Below are 21,405 nucleotides of genomic sequence, written 5' to 3'. Positions count from 1 at the left end.
GGCACGGACGGAGCCAGACAAGCTCAGGCAGGCCGCAGTGGTGTTTCTTCAGCACTTGAAATGGAGCGAGTCACATCTCGTCAGGATGCGGCCAGGCGAGTGACAGCGCTGGCGCCGGTAATGACGGCACCACGCCTTGCAGCCTCCAATACTGGGCTCTGCAGATGTGACGAGATCCATTGAGACACATCGCTCCAGCGACTTGTGTTGCAATCCGTTGCATTGGCTCTTGTTAAATTGCTACCGGCAGCCGTGTGAGACACCTGCCTTGACTCACCGATGGTCTTGTGGGTATGGATGGCCCACTGGATCATTTGTTAAATGTCGTATATCAACATGTCAAGTTGGGCGATAGAGGAACCTAGTCTTAACAAAAGTGTAAAGCAGAGCCTTCTGACCATGTTTTTCATGCTCCCATATGCATGCTACACGTAACATACCGTGTAAGGGCAGATGTTGAATCCACCGAAACGCATGTTGACGGCGACAAAGCCGAAGACGGCTAGGGAGAGGGCAGCAAGAGAATGACGACGGAAGTAGTGACCAAGACTGAAGTCCTCCTCCAGTTGTTGGATCGTCGGGTAAAGAATGGTTTAGTGAGGACATTGAATACGAGAGAGCATGGTAAGCTCATCATCGTGCCATCTCTGTGATGTTTTCACCAGAGCAGTCAAGATTATGAAAAACGCTCTCTTCGGCACTCTTCCGCTGCAATCCGTCTGCTCCCTGTCTCTTGTCATATACTATTAGACTACACATACCTCTCATTTGTACAAACGGACAGGATGGTCTTGCCTGACAGAGACATATCGCAAGGGATCGTGGATACCGGACCCGCTCCAACCCAGTCGCCCCGGGATTCCCGCTGCCTACCATATGCTACTGTAGACAAGACTGACATACGTGTACGTGATAGATGGCAAACGCCTGCTAGCCGTGGAATAGACAAGACGCTTTCCGGCATACCTCGTTCTGCGCGGTTCACCATCTTTTTGTCTACCACCCAGCAAGCTTTGATGCTTCAAGTGCCCGAGCCTATCTCAAGGTTGGATCTGACATGTTTCTTGGCTTTCCTTTCTGTGAAGAGTATGCGTAGATACGGACGCCAGCCGACAAAGCTTACCGGTCTTGGTACATTTGTTGAGATTATTCGTCTCCATTCAGTGTTCTTCGTTCTGTTTGCTATTTCTGTACGGCCAGTCTCATAGTGAGACCCCTGATAGTGACGTTCACTTACACTCCTTATGTTTCAGTCTGACTGCGTCTGAGTGGGAAGTTGCGCCTCGCCTTGGATACCTACCGTGCAAACCCTTAGGTTACAAATGAGGACTACATGTCACGGCCAAACAGCAGCAATATGAGTCCTCAGACTTTCTCAAGATAAGAAGAAGGCCGCCCGATGTCATGACCTGCTCGTAGCCCGTTTATCCTGCTTTCTCATCCTTACTCTACCGCAACTTTCAGCCATCTTCATCCCGTCACCGTCTTCATCCTGTTACTGTCTTCATCCCATCATTCACAATGTCATCCGCACGGCTCAACACGACAGACGCCATTTTCTCGCGTGAGAACCGTCTCCCAACGTATTCCGTTGGATCTCGAAAGACTACTCCAACATCTATCAGTCATACGGCGGCTACTCGAACCATTCCGTCAAACATCAGGCTTGTGGATACCTCCAAGTACACGAGACTTGCTGAGGGTTGTAAGGACAAGATTCTGAGATCGGGTATCAACCAAGACCTGATCGCTGCGGGTGGCAAAGCCTTACAGAGAAATGCCGAGCAGGACAATGTTGTGCTGTTCCACACCCATGTAGCCCATCTGACTTTGGAATGCCTAAGGTCGATCATACAATCGGATACTCACGACGTCAAAAACACTTGGGAGCACCCACTGAGCCTCCCGTCTATCCCCAAGCCCCAGCCCGACCCCGCCAGCGCCAACAAGACGAGCCGTTCCGCCACCAGACCAGCCAAGAGGAGACGAATCTCTTCGCTGACCAGTGTCCAGGTTAAACCGGGTACTGGCAAGTATGTCGAGGTTCGCCCGGATATGATCGTTGTCCTGGATCCCAAAGATGCCAAAAAGATCGATCTCGAACGTGGCAGTCTCCTTGCATTGTGCATATGCCTCATCTGCCTCGAGATGAAGCGGACAGGTATTCTGTCCTCCCGCGTCGACGACATCAAGGCAGCAGCAGCAGCCCTCTCCCAGCCAGGTGCCACACCGAACGATGACATCCTAGCACGGGGTTCGCGCAGCAACACGACGGAGGCGACTGAGCTCAATGTGGGATCGAGCAATCTCTTCAAACAGGCGATCTGTTATTGCCTCACTCACCGGATCAGGAACGCCATCCTATCTGAGTTTGGCGTTTCATTCTTTTTGCGGTTCCCGGAGATGCCGCTCAACCTCTCAATCAACAAGCTTTGGGCACACGGAGTCGGTGACTGGATGGAAGTGGGTATACTGGAGGAAGACGACAGCGGACAGATGCTGTCTGCTTACCTTGGCGCCAACATCGAAGCTTTGAAGGACTTGCAGGAAATCGGCCGTGTCGACGTTGGATTTTGATGGCCATAGTTTTGTCGGGAATGTGTTAGACAGAGGACTTGAATATGATTATGTTTTTGCATTGAACAGGTCAACCATAGCACCCCACCAGGTATCTTGTCTTCTCTCAGCACACATCCTCCATCCCCGCCTTACTCACTCATGAGCATAAGGTCGTTTTTAAACACATGGAGGGGGAGAGAGGAAGATAGGGAGAGAGAGACTACGTTACTTAGAGCGAGCCTTGTCAGTTTACACTCGCACTGCATACTCTTCGTGTATGTTGAAGTTGGAGATATCACAAGATTGGAGACGGCTTAGATACTTGAGGCATTATGACTCCCATGGCGGTGGGCCAAAAAAAATGGTAAATTGCCTCAAGATAAGGCACGCCGGAAAGCATCCGGCCCTATCAGCCACTAGCAGACATTTGCCATCCGTTGTTTGTGTGTTATCCATGATAATTGACAAAAAAGAGAAAAACACAAAACTATGACAACCACCCACGTTGAAGAACGAGAAGAAGTGCGTCGTACGAGATTAACAATTTTCGCCAAGGTGTACCGGTATGCCGAAAATCCCAACCTGGATTTGTCCAGCTTCTTGTTCCATCGATATCGATGAGGCCCAATGATGTGCTCCTGAACGACATCCACCAAACGCCGTGAAGAAGCAAGGAGTCCAGAAACGGCCAGAACGGGAACTTCTCCGCCATCTCTCGACGGATCTGGTCATGTGCCGCCGTCGCCCGCCCATCCGGTCGCCTGCTGCTGCTGCTGCTGCTGCTGCTGCTGCCGCCATCGCCGCCGCCCTCGCCCTCGCCTGCTCAGCCTCATCCTCATCGTGACAAGGTGAGACCTGCGCCGTTTGTGGTGTCGAGAAAACACACACACCAGCCTCAGCTGGACTGGACCCGCGACCCGCCCGCGTCAGTCAGACATGCGTTGCGGTGTGGCGTGGTGGTGAGACTGGTCTCAGAGTCCCTAGAATAAAGTACGAGGCACATCATGGGCCCCGGATACGCACGAGCAGCGAGGCTTCGCTTTGCACTTCGATTCAGAAGAGGTTCCTTTAGCGCCTAACTTGACTTGTTGAACCACGATATCTGGCAGTCTTTTCAGTGGGCAACTGGCATGGATGAAATCAATGGTGAGTCAAGGTCTCAGATATTCTACAAGGCTGCGACGGTGGCAGACTTGCGAGAGCCACGAGATAGCATTCCAATGTAAGTCTCGAGGGCAGTCAGCAGAAAGGGCAGCGCAGAGCTATAATCGGCCCTGCCCACACAACAACTTCCATCTCGGAGGAATTGATCCTAATCCCTCCTGTCTCCATGTCTACACACTCAAGGACACAATCATGAAGCTTCGCACCGGCCGTAAAGCTGCCTTGCTAACGGTTTGCCAACATCTACCTCGCGGGAAGCTGCCTGACGATCCATGCTTAGATTTGGGTCAAGCCAACACCAAGTGCGAGAAATGGAATCGGGGTCTTTTACGAGCATGGCGAAATCTTGAGACTTGTCTCGGAGCCCCTGGAGTGAAGACTACACGCTGTGCACCCCGGGAAGAGAGCATGACCGGCCTGAGCCTGTTCGGGCTAGATAGGTTCTACCCATTGTCTCGGTGAGCCAGTGACATTTTTTTCCCACTCCTGCTCTCTGTGCTGCCGTGGCCCTATTGGAACCAAATGGGGTCTGGGTTGTACGACACGCTACCATGCCGGCGCCGCCCAGGCTTCGTACCGCAGAGGTGGTTGTCGCTGAGCAACCTCGTTCTGTCCAAGTCGCAGTCTGTGGCACTATGCGATGGGCCGGGGCTTTTTTGATGTATCCAGCCACAGGGTCAATTACTCTTCGCTGCATTTGCAATGTTGGCATGGGGATGCTACCTATGCCATTTGGGGCGGCGTTCCGCACTGCTTACTTTTGTTCCCAGGGTTAGTAAGAGAACGCAAAGGGGCCATGATATCACTCAATGGCCAGCCAGGCCGAAAGCGCCCACCCATTGCACAATTTACTTCTCGCTTGTATTCGATCTGTGGCGCCGTTGTACGAGCCGCCACCGCGCCGTCTGGAGCTTGACCATTTCCCATGCGGTGGCATGTGGGCGTTATGTAGGGAGGCGCAGGTACCCGTCGACTAGCAGAAAGCGCCGCGAAAGCCAAAGCAATAGACCTCGCACCGGCGGGGCGCTAGCCCACCGAGCTGGGAGGGCGTTGTGGATGTGGACGATAGGATAATAGAAGACGGTCGTCAACACCGCGTGGCAGTTGGGCATGCGGAAGCGGGAGACATCGTGCTCTCCGGGCTGAGCGGCGTACCGGCACGGGGGAAATGAGACCCAGTCGAATGAGACCACTTTGGGCCAAACATCGAACTCTCACGCATGCACAGTGGTAGCCAACTGAGCCGCGGCCAAGACCCGTCAATGTCTGGAGGGAGCATCCCTTCTGCAAGGAATCGAGGAGCGTAGTCTGACTGTTTACGAGCGAGGAAAACTTTTGAGGTTGCTGCCGGGCCGCTGGATCCGGGGCACTGCACGAGTCTCCTGGCTCTCCATGTATTTGACTTTCAATGAAGTTTATGCTGCAGGTTGCAGTGGCGCCTCCGCAAAGACTGACGCGGTTATGGTAGGGTTCTTCGCTGCAAATCTCTCGTCTAGACGTGGTGGCCTGGTAAGATTGGGGAGGCGGCGGCTGTGGACCAGGGATCCCCTCATGGAATGCGCGGTTGGAAATGAGCGGCGGTGGATGACAGCCGCCATGAGTCCCAGCTCCCGGTTGGGGTTGGACGATCTGGTCGATTCCATGGTTCTCGCCATGTTGATCCAACGCGTTTGGTGGTAGCAGCGTACTGGATAGCAGAAGTGCTTGGAAACCACCCTTGAGGCCTACCGTTTGTGGTGTCGTGTATTACTTGTATGCTCTTTTCCCGGGCGACGTTGGTGATGAGAGGTCCGGCCAGGTGCATGGAAGCGACGGCCTCTATCGGTCGATTATTGAGACGGATTCAGTCTAGACGCAGTCGAAATTCCTTCTTCGGGCCACGTAGGGCAGCGGGTGACGACGACTCAGGCGCCAGAGGCTGGTCGAATCGGGACATGGTGTCAAATGTTTAATGGGATCAATGAGGAAAGCGCGCACGGAAGTTGGATAGGAGAGACCGAAGCATGGATGCAAAGTGAAGACAACATTTGAAGACGAACACCAGTCGGAGGAATGGCGAACAGACAACATTCCGGCCTGGCACCATGGATGGCCCGGCCACGAGTCGCTATTTTTACTGGGAAGGACCCCCCATTGACGGACGAGCAGATTCTGACAGCCGGGAAGATCACTGGACACAGACAGCGTCGTGTCCCGCCGTTTCCCGTAGCGGGCAATGAGTGCTAACTGGATGAACCGCACGAGGAAGGGGGAATGGGCCAATGTGTTCGTCTGGTTCTTGCTGTTGCAGTGACTTTTGGTGTTTTCGTTTTGTGGGGGTGGGCAAAGCAGGCAGGAACCAATCTGCAGAGTCCACCTTGGCCCCTTTTCCAGGACTGAGCTCATACATGATTGGCCCATTGCATCTGCACCAGTCACCCAGGTCAATTAATTGCACCTGCCAACATTTCACAAAATCCCTCTCCTTGGCGATGCACACGAGATGGATGTGCATGCATGTTCATCTGGATAATGCCAGGCGGTGGGCCATTTGCATTCCGTCATTCGTCCGTCCCGCCGCGAGGGGTATGTTGCTCTCTCTCTGGAGTGCACGACGTAGTACGGACTAGCCACACAGGTTGTCCAAGAGTGTCTGCATATCCGTACTGTTGGTGAGTGACGACCGGCTGGAAATAGAAACGCGAATGCTTGTCAAAAGAATTGTGCCAGGTGAGAGAGAAGATCAACCATGTGGGCTCTCACCTGAAGACAGACGAACGTATGGCCCCCACAACTCCAGGCGCAGCACCGCGAGCCGGATATTGGAATGCAATGCACACGCCGCCGCACACACCAAGCCCAGGCGAGGAACCTCCAAAGCAGAACCCCAAGAGACGCACAACAAGTCAACTGTTGCAGGGGAGGGGATTCCCGATAGGGACACTGAAGTGGTCATCTCCCGCCTGCCTGGGGCTGGCTTGGCCCAAAGTGCGGACACACACACACACACACACACACACACACACACACACACACACACACACACACACACACACACACACACACAGAGCTAGTGAGCCAGAACCACAGATCCGGCCTCGCATCAGAGACAATAATCCAGTCTGACGTGCTGCCCGTTCCAAGCCGGTGCCAATGAATGGCCGTAGCTGCTCGTCCCTCGTTGCTACCCTGCAATGCCCGCCATTCTAGACCACCTGCTGGCCTGTTCAGTCAGCCGCCCGTTCAAACGCTTACTCTGACTTTTGTCTACGCAGTAAACGTCGTTCCGTCTTATCCATCGCGGCATACCATGCATCACCGCTGCAACGCAACCATAGAGCGAAGCAATGAGCATATGGATAGTTCACTACTCCGTACAGAGTGTAGTCTACGCGTGGGCCGATGCGACATAAGACACCCTCCCGGGGCAGTCCGGTTGGTCGACGCTTGAGATTGCGAGGTGATAAGGTTGTTTTCCCCTTTGTTCATGCTATCTCCCTACCTGCCTATATGCGATGAGCTATCAAACTTTTGTGTTGATTCAAGCTCACTGCCCCTCTGCCTTACGCTATACTTGTACGGAGTACGGATACTTTTGAGGTGTCCCGGACTCCCGCCCGGCACATGAAATTGAAGAGTTGCTTTTCTTAGCGGATCCCAAAGTCGACGTTGCGACGTCAACCCGCAAGTACAAGGAAGCGAAAACTGTCAAGCCTCCAAGTCCATTGCCCAAGTCCAATTGCCCGCCGACTGGGAAAATCCACCTTCCGTGGATTAAATGGGTACGTACCCAAGGTACCCAGCGACCCGCGCTCTCGTGAGCACCCGACCTCAGCAGACAAGCGGGGTGCAGGCGCAGATGCAGGTCTGTTGTGGTTGGCAGTTGCTGTTGTGGTTGCAGGACGGTTAAGGAGCAAAGGCAGGCGCAGAGGCAGGCGCAAAGGATCAAAGTGCAGGCAGGAGTGGTAGACTACAGGCGCAGGTGCAAGTGCGCACCTTCTGGTGGTGGTGACCCAGGTGACGGTTCCATTGGAGTGGCCAGGAGGGCGGCAGGTGCAAATATTGGCTCTTGCTAGCTGAGTGGCTTGACGCCAAATCTCCTCCTTGGACCTTCCCCTTCCCGGCCGGAGTACCACCCCCTGCCTCCTTCCCCTGTCCCTGCCAAGGGTGGCCGGTTCCTTCTTTGAAGTTCTGCTGGACCCACGGGGCCACGGCCCATGAACCAGTCCAAGTGCCCACTGCTTCCAAGTTCCCAGGAGGAAAAAAAAGGCAGAACCAGGTCTCCGTCTCCCTTCCTCGGCGGAACCAACATGCACCTCGACCATCGACCATCCTGTCGCTGCTGTGAGAATACGACCCAGCCCGACCTGGACCCCCCCAGCTGCCGTCCATGCATCGCACACGCTCCACTGAAGAAGCCCGTTCACAATCCACCTGAACCCGAACAGGAGCTGCCCGTGAATAATGTGGTAGGTGATTGTCTTTTGTTTTGCTGCTACCATGCGGATACAAATACAAAGTACACTACTTACTTGGCCTCCATTTTACGCGACTACGTTTTGGGCCCCCAAAGCCGCAAGTTCAAGTCCACTTGCACCGTCGCCATCCAACTTCCCCTCAACCCCTGCTACCCTGTCCGGCCGACCAAGTGTGCAAGCCTGCACGCCTCCCACCACGCGAGCGAGCCAAGCCAAGCCAATATTGCTGCCAGCTCCCTCCCCAAAATCGACCATCCATCCCGTCCCATCTCACCCGCGTTCGCGCACTCGTTGCTCCTTCTTAACCTCTTCATCCCCCCCCCAGCCAGAGCCAGGGATCGTCGCCGCCTTCCAAGAGCCTCACCTCGCCTCGTCTCGCCCGTCCGACAGAGCTGATCGTCTCGACGACTCGACCGCGGTGGACAATTCCCAAACCAGCTATCGAGTGCTACGGCCCACCTTCTTGCGACCGACAAAAATTGCAAGCTACATCGCCAACCAACCCGTCGCCTGGAGAGCTTGGAACCAACTAGACGGCACTTCGTTCGACTCGACCTCAATCGCCCCGGATCACCTCAAAGCCACCGCCTTTGTGAACGCGATCAATTTCTCAAAGTCATCTCATTGACCGCAGCGTCGTCGACTCGTCATCTTTTCGGCCATTTGGACCGAATCCATTCGTTTAACCGCCCATACTCACCGTCGCCTTCATTGGTAGTCGAATCTGCATCACCACAACCTCTGACCGCAGAAGTGTTCCACCCGTGCAGCCAGTGGAGTGGTGATCTTGTTTTTCCTTGGTGCTATAATATATCCACCATCGCGTGCGTGATCTGGTCGATCACCGGCTAGAGACATTCGGCGCCGATCCAACGTGGGGTTCTCTCGGCAAACAGCAGCAATAATTGCCTTTTTTCCTACCCCAGCAAAATTCCATTGTCGAGGACTGCTCTTCTCGACTCGACACAACCGCTGCAAGAGGGAAAAGATTATGTTTGGTCCCTCAAACCTGCGTGTCGCAGTTCCCTCATGATGGCCATCATGCCTTTCTCATCCATGACACGACCACGGTCACTATGGCTGTTCCTCTGCCTCACCATCGCCTCTGTGGTGTTGGCCATCTCCGAACCCGTCTTGGAGGTTCTTCCCGCTCAGATCACTGCCCCCGCAGTCCTTCCTCCCATGGACGCCCTCGTAATTGACGACCGCACGCCTACGATGATCAAGGGTCGGTGGACCATGGTTCCACCCGGATACGATGAACTCAAGAGGCGAGACGACGAGGGCATCACGCTGACGCCCACCACAACCGACAAGGCATCGGCTACTGCCGAATCGACGACGCTGACCGTTTCCGTCACGGTGCCCGCTGCGACTGTGGACACAGCCTCGCCCCTGCCGTCACCTTTCGACACCAGTCTCGCCTTTAACTTTACCAGCAACGACGGCGCATCGTGCCCTCGCTTCATCAACTCGCTCCTCACCAACCAAAACTTTAAAAAGTGCTACCCGTTGTCGATGCTGCTCCAGGTATGTTTGTTTCGTCTGCCGGCACTGTACACACGCTGACATTTGTCCAGGGCTCGAGATCCTTCTTTGAGGCTGAAAAGAAGCTTTTGAGCATTGTGAGGGTGCTCGACGCCACCTGCGGCGCTGACGTCGAGTACTGCACAGAGTTCCTCACCGGTGTGGCCGGCAACCTAACGTTGGACGCCAACTGCGGTTCCGACTACCAGGCCGGTAACCCAATCGTCATGCAGGCCTATCTCGGCTTGAAATCGTACGAAATGCTGTACAAGGCCACCTGCCTCACCGACCCCGACACATCCATGTACTGCTTCGCCAACGCCGTCACCAACCTCACCACGCCGTCCAACGTCTATTTTTACTACCTCCCACTCAACATGACTCTGCCCGGCAGTGCAAACCCCACCTGCGGCACGTGTCTTCGGCAGACCATGGAGATCTACCAGACCTTCACCACGAACCGCAAACTCGCCATCTCGTCAACCTACGCAGACGCCGCGTCGCAGGTCAATACCATTTGCGGACCAGAATACGTTAACGACACACTCCTGGCCGCAGTCAGCACGGCAGGGCTGTCGGTGCCATCCTGGGCTCTGGCGGCGACGACCATGACCCTGGCTCTCGTTTACAACATGTTGTAAAAGGAGACGCGGTCGGGAGACTGCACTGATCGTAACGAGTCATGTTTTGAGTTATTTTGATTTCCAGCAAGCGCCATGATACCCTCAACATTCTCTTGCATTTACTTTTCTACTTCTAATGCCGCACCAGGTCGGATGCCTGGTCGGTCTTTACATTACACCTAGTATTTAGTCTTATTTCTATTCACGGTCGGACTTTGGGGAAAAGTAAAAAAAAGAGCCGGGTCCCAAGGGACGGCATCGGAGGGCGGTTTCGTGACTATTTCAGCAGCCGGGATTTGGGCATGGCGCACCCGCTAACTTGGCGGCATTCATTGTCATATACGATGGCAAACATTAGCATCTGATGAGATGCTATATATACTGTAATCTTTACATGGTGCGACTGTTGATACTCTTCTCGTAGATATTTTTTGGTGGCGGTTTTACGTTGGTGTGGGGATGGATACGACGGCCTGCCAGGGTCAAATCAATACAATATGTAGTCAACACTCGACTCATTCGCTTAGTGACACCGCCCGAGATCAAACACGGAATCGAAAGCAATCTACAACTTCCCCTGCCAGTGACCCCTTTCCTTCTGCTCTCTCAGCCTCTGGACAACCTTCCACGGGTGAACCCCATCCGCGTACCCTACAAAGGGGGCCCCGGGCTCGTACCCGAGCAGGTCCACCAGCCGCCTCGGCATCCCGGCCAGCTTGTTCCACTCGACGGCGAGGATCTGGTTCTCGAGGGGCCGCATCCAGGGCTGGCAGTACTGGATCGTCAGCGCCCTCCTGGGGCCGGGCGAGGTGTTTTCCCCGCCGCCATGCCAGAGGGTGCCGAGGAAGAAGACGGCGCTGCCCTTGTCCATGACGACGGGGATGGCGTCTTTGCGCTGGGGGAGGTGTGTGGTGTCGGGGCCCCAGGTGTGGGAGTCTGGGATGATGACGGTCGCGCCGTTTGTGGGGGTGAAGTCGTCGAGGGCGACCATTACGCCCTGTTTGTGGGGGGGGTTGTGTCAGTCGTGGAGGAAGAGGAGGTGAGGTGGTACAGGTGGAATTGGGAGAGAGAGAGAGAGAGAGAGAGAGAGAGAGAGAGAGAGAGAGAGAGAGAGAAGGGGAGAAGGAGAAAAGGAGAAAAGGGGGGGGGGGGGGGGAGCGTTACCGTCCCAAAGGGCCGATGGGGCCTCGGTACCCCGACGTAGCCGTCGTCGTGGTGCAGCGCCTGCGGGACCTCGCCGGGCTGGATGTAGACGCTGTGGAAGGCGTTGAGGAGGAAGCCCGGGTCAAGGAAGTGGTTGTTGAGCGCGAGGAGGGCCGGGTGGGTGGGGAACTTGTGGAAGACGGGGGACTTGTTGAGGAGGGCGTAGATGCGGTGTGTTTTGAAGCCTTCGAAGCTGTTTCTGCCGCCGCCTGTGCTGTCGCTGTCGCCTGTTGTGGTGCTGTTATTTGTGAGGGTGCCGCCATCATTAGTAGGGGTCGCGAACCCTCCCGCTGGCCCGGCTGTTTCGGGCGAGGATGTGAGGCGGACGATCTCGGCGTGGGCTTCGTCTGCTTCCGGGCCGGAAAAGGCGGCGGGGATGATTACGTAGCCGTGCTGTTCTACGTGGGCGATGAGGGCTTCAATGTTTGGGACGGCGGGTGAGGTGGATGAGGTGGATGAGGTGGATGAGGTGGATGAGGAGGTGGATTGGGCGGAGTGCCGGGATAGACGGGCGTCGGCGCCGGTTTGCGCGTTGACGAGGGCCTGGGCTCGGGATTGGAATGGCATTACGTGTGTGTTTTACTTGTACTTATGCGCGTGTGCGGCTGAATTATTTTCTTTCAAGTAAATTTTTGATACCGTGGGAGGTGCATTTGTTGGGAACGTTTAGGGAGGTTCGCGACTTATACGTCTGTCGTTGGATGTGGTGTTATTCGGCAAGATGTGGGTCCGCCGAGGTCCCGGGAGATAGGTACGACGCGAACGCGGGGAAGTGAGGTAGGAACTCCAAAAATCCAGGTACACAATGATGGGATGGAGTTGGAGATGGTGTGTGGGGCTGCCAAGGCTTGGTGATGATAAATCCTCGTCCGGACTGAACGGATCGATATTGCTGCTCTGCAGTTGAATGCACAACACGGACGACTCCGCGGGTTACTGTGCTTTTTCCGACCTGACGTCGGCCGGAGGGATCCGCATTCGCGGAAAGCTTGGATAGCTCCGGTCGGCCCCACTTTGGCCCGGGATTTTGACTGCATGCGAGTGAAGTATATCTTTTTTCATCGGGGCTACCTAGTGCAAAATGCTCTTATTCATGTCTCCAAATTAGCTTGGGACTTGGTACAGAGTCTGCAAAACATTTCTTTCTGTCTGAAAATCCAACATCCTGTGTCTCCCTTCATGCATCATTAGAATGTCATACAATCACTCCAAGCGTAGCCCTTCGAGCTCCTTCTTCAGCACCTCCACAGGCCGGAAAGTGCTTCGGAAGGGTACCAGCTGCACGATCTTCACCGGTACGCTCTCCTCCTCCTTGTACTCTTTGCCGGCTACTTCGGCTCTCTCGGCCTCGATCTGGGCCACGCTCTTCACCTCGGAAAAGTCCCCCTTGATGCCCGTCTTCTCCTCTCCCCAAATCTCAAAAAACGGATAGCCGTGGTTGGCGTACGACTGGGCGTTGACGGGGGTGTCCGGAGCCGCCTGTCCAGTCACGGCGCAGAAGGACTCGACGCCCAGGATCTGGAGGTTCATCATCACCGAGGCCTCGACGTCCCAGACATCGGCCGGGTACTTGTCTGCCTCGATTGTTTGGGTGATGAGACCACCAGCCGCGAGACCCATCTCCTCGACTTCCGGAGGTGGTGCCGCCATGGCACTGGAGACGGAAGCTGTGGCGCACTCGTACATCATCGTCTCGGGACCACCAGGAGCTGCCATGGACTTGAGCCCTCCCATCATGCGCATCCGGCCCCGCATTGGCGTATCGTGCACGACGCTGATGGTCGAGAAGTTTGGTGGGAAGTAGGTGTCGCCAAGCTTGGTATCATTGGAAAAGTCGATTCGGTACTTGTCAAAGCCCGATCGGTTGCCATGGTCGCTGAGACGCTGTTGATCGACGGTAATATCAAACTCGTCGCGGATACGCTTCTTAACGTCCAGCCAGGTGCTCTCGGCGGTGAGGCCCTTTTCGGCAACGTTGAACGTCCGAGTGACAACCTTGTGCTGCTTATTCTCGTAGCGGACGTCAAATTGAGTCGGGAGATTCTTCTTGATGGGAATCACTTCAATCTGGATGCCGCCAATGTTCTCCTCCCCGGTAACCTGGGCCTCGACTGAGAAGCCCGATCCCTTGGGCTGTGCGACGAATTGCCGAATCTTGCCGTCCTCTGAGACGATGCCGTCCAGCCAGTTCTGGTCAGGCACCACCATGTAGTCCTGGATCTGCTTGCCGCTATTGAGCATCCGCACGCGCTTCTCCAGCGTCTTTTCGTTCTCCATCATGGGCAGCCCGGAAACCGCATTGACACCGCCAACGTAGATCTTGATAGCGAACGGGGCTTGGGCCGAGAAGTTGACCCACATGGCCTCGCGCTGGTACATTGGGAAGAAGATGCCGCCCTTCTTGGCCATGTCCGGGGGCATGTTGTGTGCGTAGTCTTGGACCTTGAACAGGGGAAAGGTTCCGAGGCCGGGGGGAAGGCTATTTGTATCTCTGTTATCAGGGACGCGGATCGTGCGGTTGAGCTGGATAGAGAGGGCATCTTTCTTGCTGCCGTGAGAGATGCGGATGTCCGATCGTGTACCATTGGGGCCGTTGTCTCCCAGATGTACTGTCACCTTGCGGCTGCTGGCGATGGGCTGCTCCTGGGCACGGATCTCGGGCATGACCTCGACGATCTCGAGGTCGTTTGTGTTGGTCATCCTGTGTTGTGGTGTTGGGCCGTATGTGTCGGACGGTAGAATTGAGTGTAATGTTATTTTATTGATGGTGTGTAGTATGGTGAGTTGAATGAGTGATGGTCTGGGTGGTGAGTTGGATGAATTAAAAACCTGAGGGCTGCAAGATACTTACTTATAGACAACAATATAGACGGTGTATTCTATCGCTTGAGTCAAGCCATAGGTGTCACGCAGGCAATTGAGACTGTTGTTCTTGGATTCAGCCTCATCGTGACACTAATTTGGAAGGTACAACGTCAGGGCGGAGGGAGCAACGGGAAGCTGCAATTGGTGCTCCTGCCTTGAAGTTGGCTGCCTCCACAAACCGTGGCTGGTGATTGGTCGCGGTTTCCAGATCTGGCTGTTGTGTCCCACTATATGGGGCCGTGCGCCAAGTCAAGGACCGGGGTGCGACGTCACCTCCAGCGTGTTTTACGCAGCGGCGTATTACTGACCTTGCCCGGGGAACACTCAACCACATGCCACGACACGTATTACAGCGTTGTGGTTTTATCTACAACTTTAATCGAACCCCTGGTCGCTTCATTATGGGCGGCGGTCATAAACATGGCAAATTATCTTTCTCATTTGCTAGCCGGCAGGTCACAAACAGCTTCGTCTCGTTGCAGCCAACAACTTGAAGTTTACTGTCCGCCACCTAGATCGTCGTGCGACTATACTAACGTTGCGACGCTACAGATCCATTCACCTTCTCATCAACCCCCGCAGCTACGACCACGCTGGGCTACGACTTTTTCTTCTTCTTTTCGGCGTGCTGCTCAGCGCTCCCTTCGTCGGCACCGCGCTTCGCCGGCGTGATCTCGTCTCCCTTGGGCCGCGCCGTCTTGTGGTCCTCGCCGTGGTCAGCGTGCTCGCCGTCGTCGCTCTCAAACTCGTCCATCATCTCCGTGTCCTGGCCCGCGAAGAGCTCGCGCCAGCTGCCGTCCCGCACCTTGTCGTCGTTCCCGTGGAGGCCGACCCCGTACGCCTGCTTCATCGCCGCTAGACACGCCGTCCTCCTCTCGTTGAAGTCGAACATTGGCTTCGGGTACAAGCCCTTTTCCTGCTTCTCCCCACGACCCGTCACCCGGACCCCGGCCTTTTTCTGGTCCGGCAGCGGTGCTTTCCACGGCTCGTAAATATACTTGGCGTCCAGGTCCTTGAGTTCCGGCACCCATCGCCGCACAAAGGCGCCCTGCTTGTCCCATTTCTGCCCAAACGACACGGGGCTGTAGCACCGAAAGTACTGCGAGAAGAAGGCCGTGCAGCTCAGCCATTGCCAATTGCCGGCGTTGCACGCGGGCTCGTGGTCGAGCAGCCACTCCTCAAACACTTCGCAGCCGCGCTCCCAGTCAATGTAGCAACCGCCCCTTGTCAAGAAGCAGGCGACCGAGTGGCGGCCCAGGTGGTGGATCCATCCTTCCTCTCGAAGCTGCCGCATCAGGGCGTCGATCCATGGGAACCCCGTCACGCCGTACTTCCACCGCCGGAACCACTCGTCCGCCTCCGCTGAGTCGACGTGGTACTCGCCCGTCACGAGGCCCGTCTCGTGGTCGACCTTGGACGGCAAATGCCACGGGATGAAGCGGCAGTAGGGGTTGTTGGCGGTCTGCGTGAACTGGTAGCCCAGTGCCGCGTGCGCCGCAAAGTACATGTCGCGGAAGAGTAATTGCCCCAGCAAGCTCTCAGGCACCTTGGAGGCCCCCTTGCCGTACTTTGTCACGACGTCCTGCACTCTCCAGTAGAACTCGCGCACCGACAGCGCCCCAAAGTGCAGAAACGGCGACAGGAAGGTCGTCGACTGCGGCTCAAACGCCGCAGGGCTCGTCTTTGGCTTCTCAAACGTGGCCGTGTACTTTTTGTCGGCTAGAATCTCCTTGAGCATCGCCAGCGCCCTCGTCTCTCCGCCCTTGTGAGGCGTTGTCGCCGACGGGAACCCGAGCTCCTCCATCGTCTCAATCGCGAAATCCCCCTTGGGCCCCGCTATCTTCTTGTACGCCGCGTCTCCGCCCTCGGTCCGGTTCTCCGCGTTGAAATCGGGCTTCGTCTCGGGCTGCGTCTGCTCAAATTCCACCGGCATCTCACCCGGGTCCGGCAGCGATTTGGGCGCGGCAATGGGCTTCGCTATGGGCCCGACCTTGGCGCCAGCCGCCTGCAGCTGCGACATGGACATGGTCGGCTTGCCGCCGTGCTTCTCGACCACGGCGTCGCTGTCCCACAGCGTCCGCCCGCTCTTGATAATCACCTCCACCCCGGCATCCTGGGCGGCCTTGATGACCACCTCGTCGCGCTCGCGGCCGTACGCGTCCGTGTCCTTTTCAAAGACGAGATGCGTCACCTTCCACGCCTTGAAGAGCTTGGGGAACAACGTCTGCGGGCCCTCGCGTAGCACAAAGAGCTTGGACTTTGGGTTGAGCTTGGTGATGCTCCCTGAGAGGTCATTCTGGCAGTCCAGTCTGGTTTGTGTAAGTCGTTTTTTTTTTGGGCTCGTTACTCCGGGGCGTGGAGGGAAACATACAGAAACTGCCACCGGTTCAGGCCGCCTCGGGCGCGGTACACGTAGTGCGGATCCCAGGTGAAGATGGGCCACAGGGCGGCCGGCTCGAGGGCGAGTGCTGCCGCAAGGGCGGGCGAGTCGTGGAGCCGGAGGTCGGTCCGGAACCAGTATATCACGCGCGGGCCGGGTGCCATTGTGATTGCGAGTGAGTGTGTGTGTGTGGGTGAGTGGGTGAGGGCGAGGTATGTGTCTGAGAGATATTGGGTGAGTGAGATGGTCCGGTCACGAACGCTGTGTAACGCAAAACACGAAATCACGAGATTCTTCCACTTTCAACTCCAAAGACCCGCTGATGGTGCTCCAATTGGCATGTCACTGTTGCAAAGGGAGACTCGGCGCGTGTGGAAACGCGATTGGGAGAATACAATCCGGAGTGAGACATTTGGCTAAGTACAGCATGAAAAAAAATCAATGATGTCAATGACTCTAAGCCACGCGAGTTTTTGGAGCAATCACAGCGCCACCCTTTTTTTTTTTTCTCTCGAACGATCTAAAAGACAATTCTGCGGGTGTCTCAGTCCCCTGAAGTATCCTCATACCTGCACCTACCTGCACCTACCTGTACCTACTTAGTAGGCATCGGATTGGGGGTGCGTCCACGAAAGAGGGAAATTGAAGCCCGGACCAACACCTGCGCACCACTGGAGCCCGCCGAACGGGAAAATCGTTCCCGCCTGGTGTATCCGTACCTAGGCATCCCGCAAATCTCGCAAGAATTTTAGGAGATTGCGCGCGCATACCCGTTCCGTGGACCGTGAACCGTGGACCTTGAAACAGCACGAATGGGTGACCCAGTGACCCCGTCACCCGTCATCCGTCACCCGTTTCGCCCGTCCCCTCCCGAAACTCTATTTTGGATGATGGGCGGCGGCTACCGCGATGCTCGAATCGCTGCACTAGGGAGGCGGCGGGGACAGCCAATTGCGGTGTATCCGTACCTTGCATTGGTGAACGGCCCACGAACTTGGGCAAGAAAAAAAAAAAGGACCCATGAACCCTGACTCGCACAGTTCCGCAGATCGCCAGAGCTTGGCCAGGGAGCATCGTGGACGGTGCGTCGACGGTGCGTCGGTGGGACGGCACGAACGACAACCTCGGGCCCTGGGGATAAGAGGGAAGAAAAAAAATGGGGCGAGGACGGGATACATGCCACACGGTACGGAGTAGAGCGAGGGAAAAGAGAGAGTCCCCTGGAGAGACAACGCATGCCTCGGATTGCCTCACCCTTTTTTTTTTTGCTCCCTAAATGTTCCCCGGCTCGCCTTTCGCCCTGTGTCGGGCCGTGTAACCTCAGACTCTAGTGTCGCCAGCCGAGGAATGCAACGCCTGCGACGATGGCCCGGCTGTCGGATAGGGATCGTCGGCGCCATCGACGCCAAAAGTCGTGGCAATGGGGCCATGGGCCATGCGTTGCGACAAGTTTCCCAAATAGGAGTGTCTGCTCCCTTTCTCGCGGTGTGCAGTCAGATCATGTTGGAATGGAAAACCGCTCCGACATGTGTCGGCTGGGCGCAGCGTCACTGGTGACTGAACAATGTGAAATGAGTCCGACAAGGCAGCGCCCCGACTTCGAATTTTGTATCCATCTGGTACCTAGAGCAAAAAGCCTATACCCGTATTGGAAGAGAGCAAGAGACTGCCTTCCCGCCAACGATGCAACCGGGGCCTCGAGAGTCGAACCCGTGTCAAACTCGCGTCTCTCCATGATCATAACCCATAAAAGTTCCACAAAGGGTATATATAGATACGAAGAAATGATGAGTGAATCGAGAAGAAAATAAAGCAACAAATTGGATAGACACATGAAAATAAAAAAAGACCATCGTAGCGGGTATTTCTCGCTTTGCTAGGCCGTGATGAATTACCGCCTGGTCTCGAAAAAGACGGTTTCGGCGTGTAACAAGTATTGCACACTCGTTCTTGTACGCCTCTATCGCGAAGAACGGCCCCAACCCCGACGAGAACTCCCAATTCAAACACCATCGCCGCCGTCTATTCGCCGATTTCCCAATCTCCAACGAACGCCGTGTTCCATTATGCTGCCGTCCCGTGTCAAGTGGGTGGGGGTTTTCGTTCACCGCTGCTTTCTTGTCTTTTTGCGCCTGGTTGTCGAGGTTCCGCCGCCGCCGCCGCCACCACCACCGTTGTCTTCCTCGTCTTCGTCGTCGTCGCTGTCTACTTGGCGACGAGCGTTCTTCCCACCAGACTTTTCGTTGCCCTTTTTGATGGAAATGAGACAACCCTGCTCCTTGAGACGCTTGGTGAGAGGTGTACTGGCCTGCATGCCCGGGAAATCCTTTGCGCTGTAGACAACAAATATGTCGCTCATGATGGTTGACCTGATGGGAGCTTTCCTTGCCATGTGCGTCGGATCGACGACAACGAGTACAAATTTGAGACGGAAGCTGCCTGGTGTGCGGACCGACATGTCAGGGAAACAGAAGAAGCAGCCTTCGTTGCCGTTTTCATCTTGGCCCACAAATGGCGACGATACCAGCGAGCCCATTATCCGCTTGCCTGGCCGCATGCCGTCGTTGGGCATGTTGGTCTCGTCAGTTTCTCCGTCCACGTTCCAGATACTGCAGTGAACGACGTAGGCGGGATGATGAATCTTGTTGTACAGATCATCGGGCGTGAGGTCGGGGTTGTTAATCCTCAACTGGACAATGGGCGGCGGATCAATAACTCTTCTATCTCTTTCGCCGTAGCCACAGCACCTGGCCGCCATGGGTTGTTGGCGGAAAAAGATTTCGTACTCGTTTCGGACCATCTTGACTTCTGGTTCCGGGACGCGCTGAAGCATCCTTCGGTCCTCGCTGCTGCCGCTCAAAAGATCCTCAATCTTGACCCGTTCATGCTGGCTCGTGGCACTCCACGGTGTTCCGGCCGTCGGGATCGCGGACCCAGATCGCACTGCGGGAATTCTGAGGCTGGGCGGCGTGAACGGAATGGCGACTTTTCCTCCGGCTTGGTAGTTATCGTTCAATACCCGCGGAGCCCCCTGCGACATGTGCGGCATCTGTGGAGGCTGGTTACGCTTGAGATAGTGTGCTTCTCTTGCCGCCTGGTACTCGTCATATGGTTCACCTTTGGTCGCCGACAGTGTCGGTGATTCGCGTGGCGACTCCTGGGGATAGCGAGGCATGGGAGCTGCTCTGTACGGGTCGGTAAGCTGTGTCGGTTGAGGCGGCGGTTGTTGATAGTGTTGGTACTGCGGTGGCTGATGGTAGCTGGGCGAGGGGGTTTGGTGGTACTCGCGCTGATGCTGGTAATCAGTACGGTAATAGGGTGCTTGATGGTAGTCGTTTTGGTGATATTCGGGGTGCTGCTGCTGCTGCGCGACGGGCCTTGGTTGCGAATTTGAGTGCATTGGAGGTGGCAGTCGCATTGGTTCAGGCTCGTAGGCGTAATGTCCGTCCATGGCTGGCCGAGGCAGACCGTACGACGAGGGCGAAGGCGCCCATGAGTTGTGTCTTTGAGCCATACTGTGTGTGAGCTGGATGATGAAGGATGGATTCCGCTGTGTGAAGACGGAGAGTTAGGACGGCTAAAACGATCTATGTGATGCTCCTGCCCTTATTAGCACCAATGCTCGTTCCGGCGCGAGGTCACCCTTCCACGTTCTCGGCTCGGGGGTGTGGCGGCCGGAGCGAACTCACTGTATGTGGAGAGGTCTCAGATCCGTACTCAGCCCTTGGCCAAGTCAAGTGCGGGAGAGGGAGAGACTTTCAGCTCCGGATGCGCTCAGCACGATCGGCGCGTGTCAGCTGGCCTGGTTGTGGTTTGATTGATGATTCCGAGATGGAAAAAAACGGCGTTGGATGATGCAAGTTAGACCACGCCCATTGGGAACTTTCGGGAAGAAACAAAGGTTGAGAGGTGCTGGATGCTGAAGATGAACTGAGAGACGGGCGGTAGCAGAGAGGGGCTCTTTTGTCCGCTGTCTTGCCCAAATGCGCTTCGCTGCTTGGCGGACGAACGTGGGCAAACGTCTCTACACAAGGCTCGTAACAGAACAGAGACACCTCGTTCCCTTTCCTTTTTCGCTGTCCAGACCACTGGTCGAAGGCGCGCGGTTGAGACACGGTCTAATCGTTATCGGCGACAAGCAAAGTGCGGGCTTTTGCTTGATGGATCGGAGTGGCTAGGTGTATCGGCGTGAGTAGAGGTGAGCTGGGAAGATCCTTGTCGAGGTTGGCACCAGCGAATTTAGTCTGATGGGAGCACCCAGAAACCGGGAGGAACGATCAGCGGGACGATTGAGGTTCGAGACAGAATGGCGTCGACTATGTTGTCGTCTGGCATGCGAGACGGATGAAATGGTGAAATCTGTGAGTAAACGTTGGCGATCGGATCAGGCCAGTGTCGGACAGGCGTAGGCGTGGGCGTGGGAGGGTGTGCGGTGTTGGGAGTGCGACCAGAGCGAGGCACAGGTATTGCGGAGGGAAGAAGAGGGCAAGGCGACGGTGGGTGGTGGGGGGGTTGATGGCAGGTATGTATATGAAGCTGCGGACAACTCAACAGGGCCAATCCGCAGTCGCGGGAGTCGATTTGCGGTGCCAGAGAAGGGGTGGATAACGGGGACGAGAGGCTGTAC

At 55.8% G+C, this 21,405-nt stretch overlaps 9 protein-coding genes across 9 annotated transcripts; 3 read left to right on the top strand and 6 right to left on the bottom strand.

Moving 5' to 3' along the window:
- Nucleotides 1-80: 80 nt before the first annotated feature.
- Nucleotides 81-988, bottom strand: BDP55DRAFT_627217 (uncharacterized protein; the record flags this gene model as incomplete). Its single annotated transcript, XM_060571724.1, has 4 exons — nucleotides 81-305; nucleotides 441-549; nucleotides 762-894; nucleotides 967-988. 4 exons carry the CDS (start codon nucleotides 986-988, stop codon nucleotides 81-83), a joined length of 489 nt encoding a protein of 162 aa, XP_060435269.1.
- A 533-nt stretch (nucleotides 989-1,521) lies between these two features.
- On the top strand, nucleotides 1,522-2,577 carry BDP55DRAFT_627216 (uncharacterized protein; the record flags this gene model as incomplete). Its single annotated transcript, XM_060571723.1, has 1 exon — nucleotides 1,522-2,577. One exon carries the CDS (start codon nucleotides 1,522-1,524, stop codon nucleotides 2,575-2,577), a length of 1,056 nt encoding a protein of 351 aa, XP_060435268.1.
- Nucleotides 2,578-2,895: 318 nt separating this feature from the next.
- Nucleotides 2,896-3,351, bottom strand: BDP55DRAFT_647431 (uncharacterized protein). Its single transcript, XM_060573776.1, has one exon. It carries the CDS (start codon nucleotides 3,269-3,271, stop codon nucleotides 3,047-3,049), a length of 225 nt encoding a protein of 74 aa, XP_060435267.1. The 5' UTR covers nucleotides 3,272-3,351; the 3' UTR covers nucleotides 2,896-3,046.
- Nucleotides 3,352-8,012: 4,661 nt separating this feature from the next.
- Nucleotides 8,013-8,576, top strand: BDP55DRAFT_627215 (uncharacterized protein; the record flags this gene model as incomplete). The annotated part of the gene is made up of 1 exon (XM_060571722.1): nucleotides 8,013-8,576. One exon carries the CDS (start codon nucleotides 8,013-8,015, stop codon nucleotides 8,574-8,576), a length of 564 nt encoding a protein of 187 aa, XP_060435266.1.
- Nucleotides 8,577-9,221: 645 nt separating this feature from the next.
- BDP55DRAFT_724134 (uncharacterized protein) lies at nucleotides 9,222-10,348 on the top strand (the record flags this gene model as incomplete). Its single annotated transcript, XM_060578853.1, has 2 exons — nucleotides 9,222-9,710; nucleotides 9,761-10,348. The coding sequence occupies 2 exons, from the start codon at nucleotides 9,222-9,224 to the stop codon at nucleotides 10,346-10,348; spliced, it is 1,077 nt and encodes a 358-aa protein (XP_060435265.1).
- A 273-nt stretch (nucleotides 10,349-10,621) lies between these two features.
- BDP55DRAFT_268191 (phytanoyl-CoA dioxygenase family protein) lies at nucleotides 10,622-12,231 on the bottom strand. The gene is made up of 2 exons (XM_060566397.1): nucleotides 11,495-12,231; nucleotides 10,622-11,327 (listed from the first exon to the last, which is right to left on the bottom strand). The coding sequence occupies exons 1-2, from the start codon at nucleotides 12,098-12,100 to the stop codon at nucleotides 10,896-10,898; spliced, it is 1,038 nt and encodes a 345-aa protein (XP_060435264.1). The 5' UTR covers nucleotides 12,101-12,231; the 3' UTR covers nucleotides 10,622-10,895.
- Nucleotides 12,232-12,730: 499 nt separating this feature from the next.
- BDP55DRAFT_268189 (uncharacterized protein) lies at nucleotides 12,731-14,500 on the bottom strand. The gene is made up of 2 exons (XM_060566396.1): nucleotides 14,385-14,500; nucleotides 12,731-14,333 (listed from the first exon to the last, which is right to left on the bottom strand). The coding sequence occupies exon 2, from the start codon at nucleotides 14,231-14,233 to the stop codon at nucleotides 12,737-12,739; it is 1,497 nt and encodes a 498-aa protein (XP_060435263.1). The 5' UTR covers nucleotides 14,234-14,333; nucleotides 14,385-14,500; the 3' UTR covers nucleotides 12,731-12,736.
- A 132-nt stretch (nucleotides 14,501-14,632) lies between these two features.
- On the bottom strand, nucleotides 14,633-17,333 carry BDP55DRAFT_647421 (DNA photolyase). Its single transcript, XM_060573775.1, has 2 exons — nucleotides 16,770-17,333; nucleotides 14,633-16,707 (listed from the first exon to the last, which is right to left on the bottom strand). The coding sequence occupies exons 1-2, from the start codon at nucleotides 16,940-16,942 to the stop codon at nucleotides 14,997-14,999; spliced, it is 1,884 nt and encodes a 627-aa protein (XP_060435262.1). The 5' UTR covers nucleotides 16,943-17,333; the 3' UTR covers nucleotides 14,633-14,996.
- A 1,402-nt stretch (nucleotides 17,334-18,735) lies between these two features.
- On the bottom strand, nucleotides 18,736-20,571 carry BDP55DRAFT_268146 (velvet factor-domain-containing protein). Its single transcript, XM_060566395.1, has 2 exons — nucleotides 20,468-20,571; nucleotides 18,736-20,378 (listed from the first exon to the last, which is right to left on the bottom strand). Exon 2 carries the CDS (start codon nucleotides 20,290-20,292, stop codon nucleotides 18,883-18,885), a length of 1,410 nt encoding a protein of 469 aa, XP_060435261.1. The 5' UTR covers nucleotides 20,293-20,378; nucleotides 20,468-20,571; the 3' UTR covers nucleotides 18,736-18,882.
- Nucleotides 20,572-21,405: the final 834 nt, after the last annotated feature.

Source organism: Colletotrichum godetiae, assembly GCF_030913485.1.
Source record: "Colletotrichum godetiae strain CBS 193.32 chromosome Unknown BDP55scaffold_4, whole genome shotgun sequence".
Lineage (NCBI taxonomy): Eukaryota > Fungi > Ascomycota > Sordariomycetes > Glomerellales > Glomerellaceae > Colletotrichum > Colletotrichum godetiae.
This window is presented reverse-complemented; position numbering and strand designations above follow the sequence as displayed.

Coding starts and splice junctions, on each gene's coding strand:
- BDP55DRAFT_268189 (XM_060566396.1), bottom strand. CDS start 14,233: ATGACCAACACAAACGACCTCGAGATCGTCGAGGTCATGCCCGAGATC.
- BDP55DRAFT_647431 (XM_060573776.1), bottom strand. CDS start 3,271: ATGGCGGAGAAGTTCCCGTTCTGGCCGTTTCTGGACTCCTTGCTTCTT.
- BDP55DRAFT_268191 (XM_060566397.1), bottom strand. CDS start 12,100: ATGCCATTCCAATCCCGAGCCCAGGCCCTCGTCAACGCGCAAACCGGC. Junction 11,328..11,494: donor CCCATCGGCCCTTTGGGACG/GTAACGCTCCCC, acceptor CCCCACAAACAG/GGCGTAATGGTCGCCCTCGA.
- BDP55DRAFT_268146 (XM_060566395.1), bottom strand. CDS start 20,292: ATGGCTCAAAGACACAACTCATGGGCGCCTTCGCCCTCGTCGTACGGT.
- BDP55DRAFT_647421 (XM_060573775.1), bottom strand. CDS start 16,942: ATGGCACCCGGCCCGCGCGTGATATACTGGTTCCGGACCGACCTCCGG. Junction 16,708..16,769: donor CTGAACCGGTGGCAGTTTCT/GTATGTTTCCCT, acceptor TACACAAACCAG/ACTGGACTGCCAGAATGACC.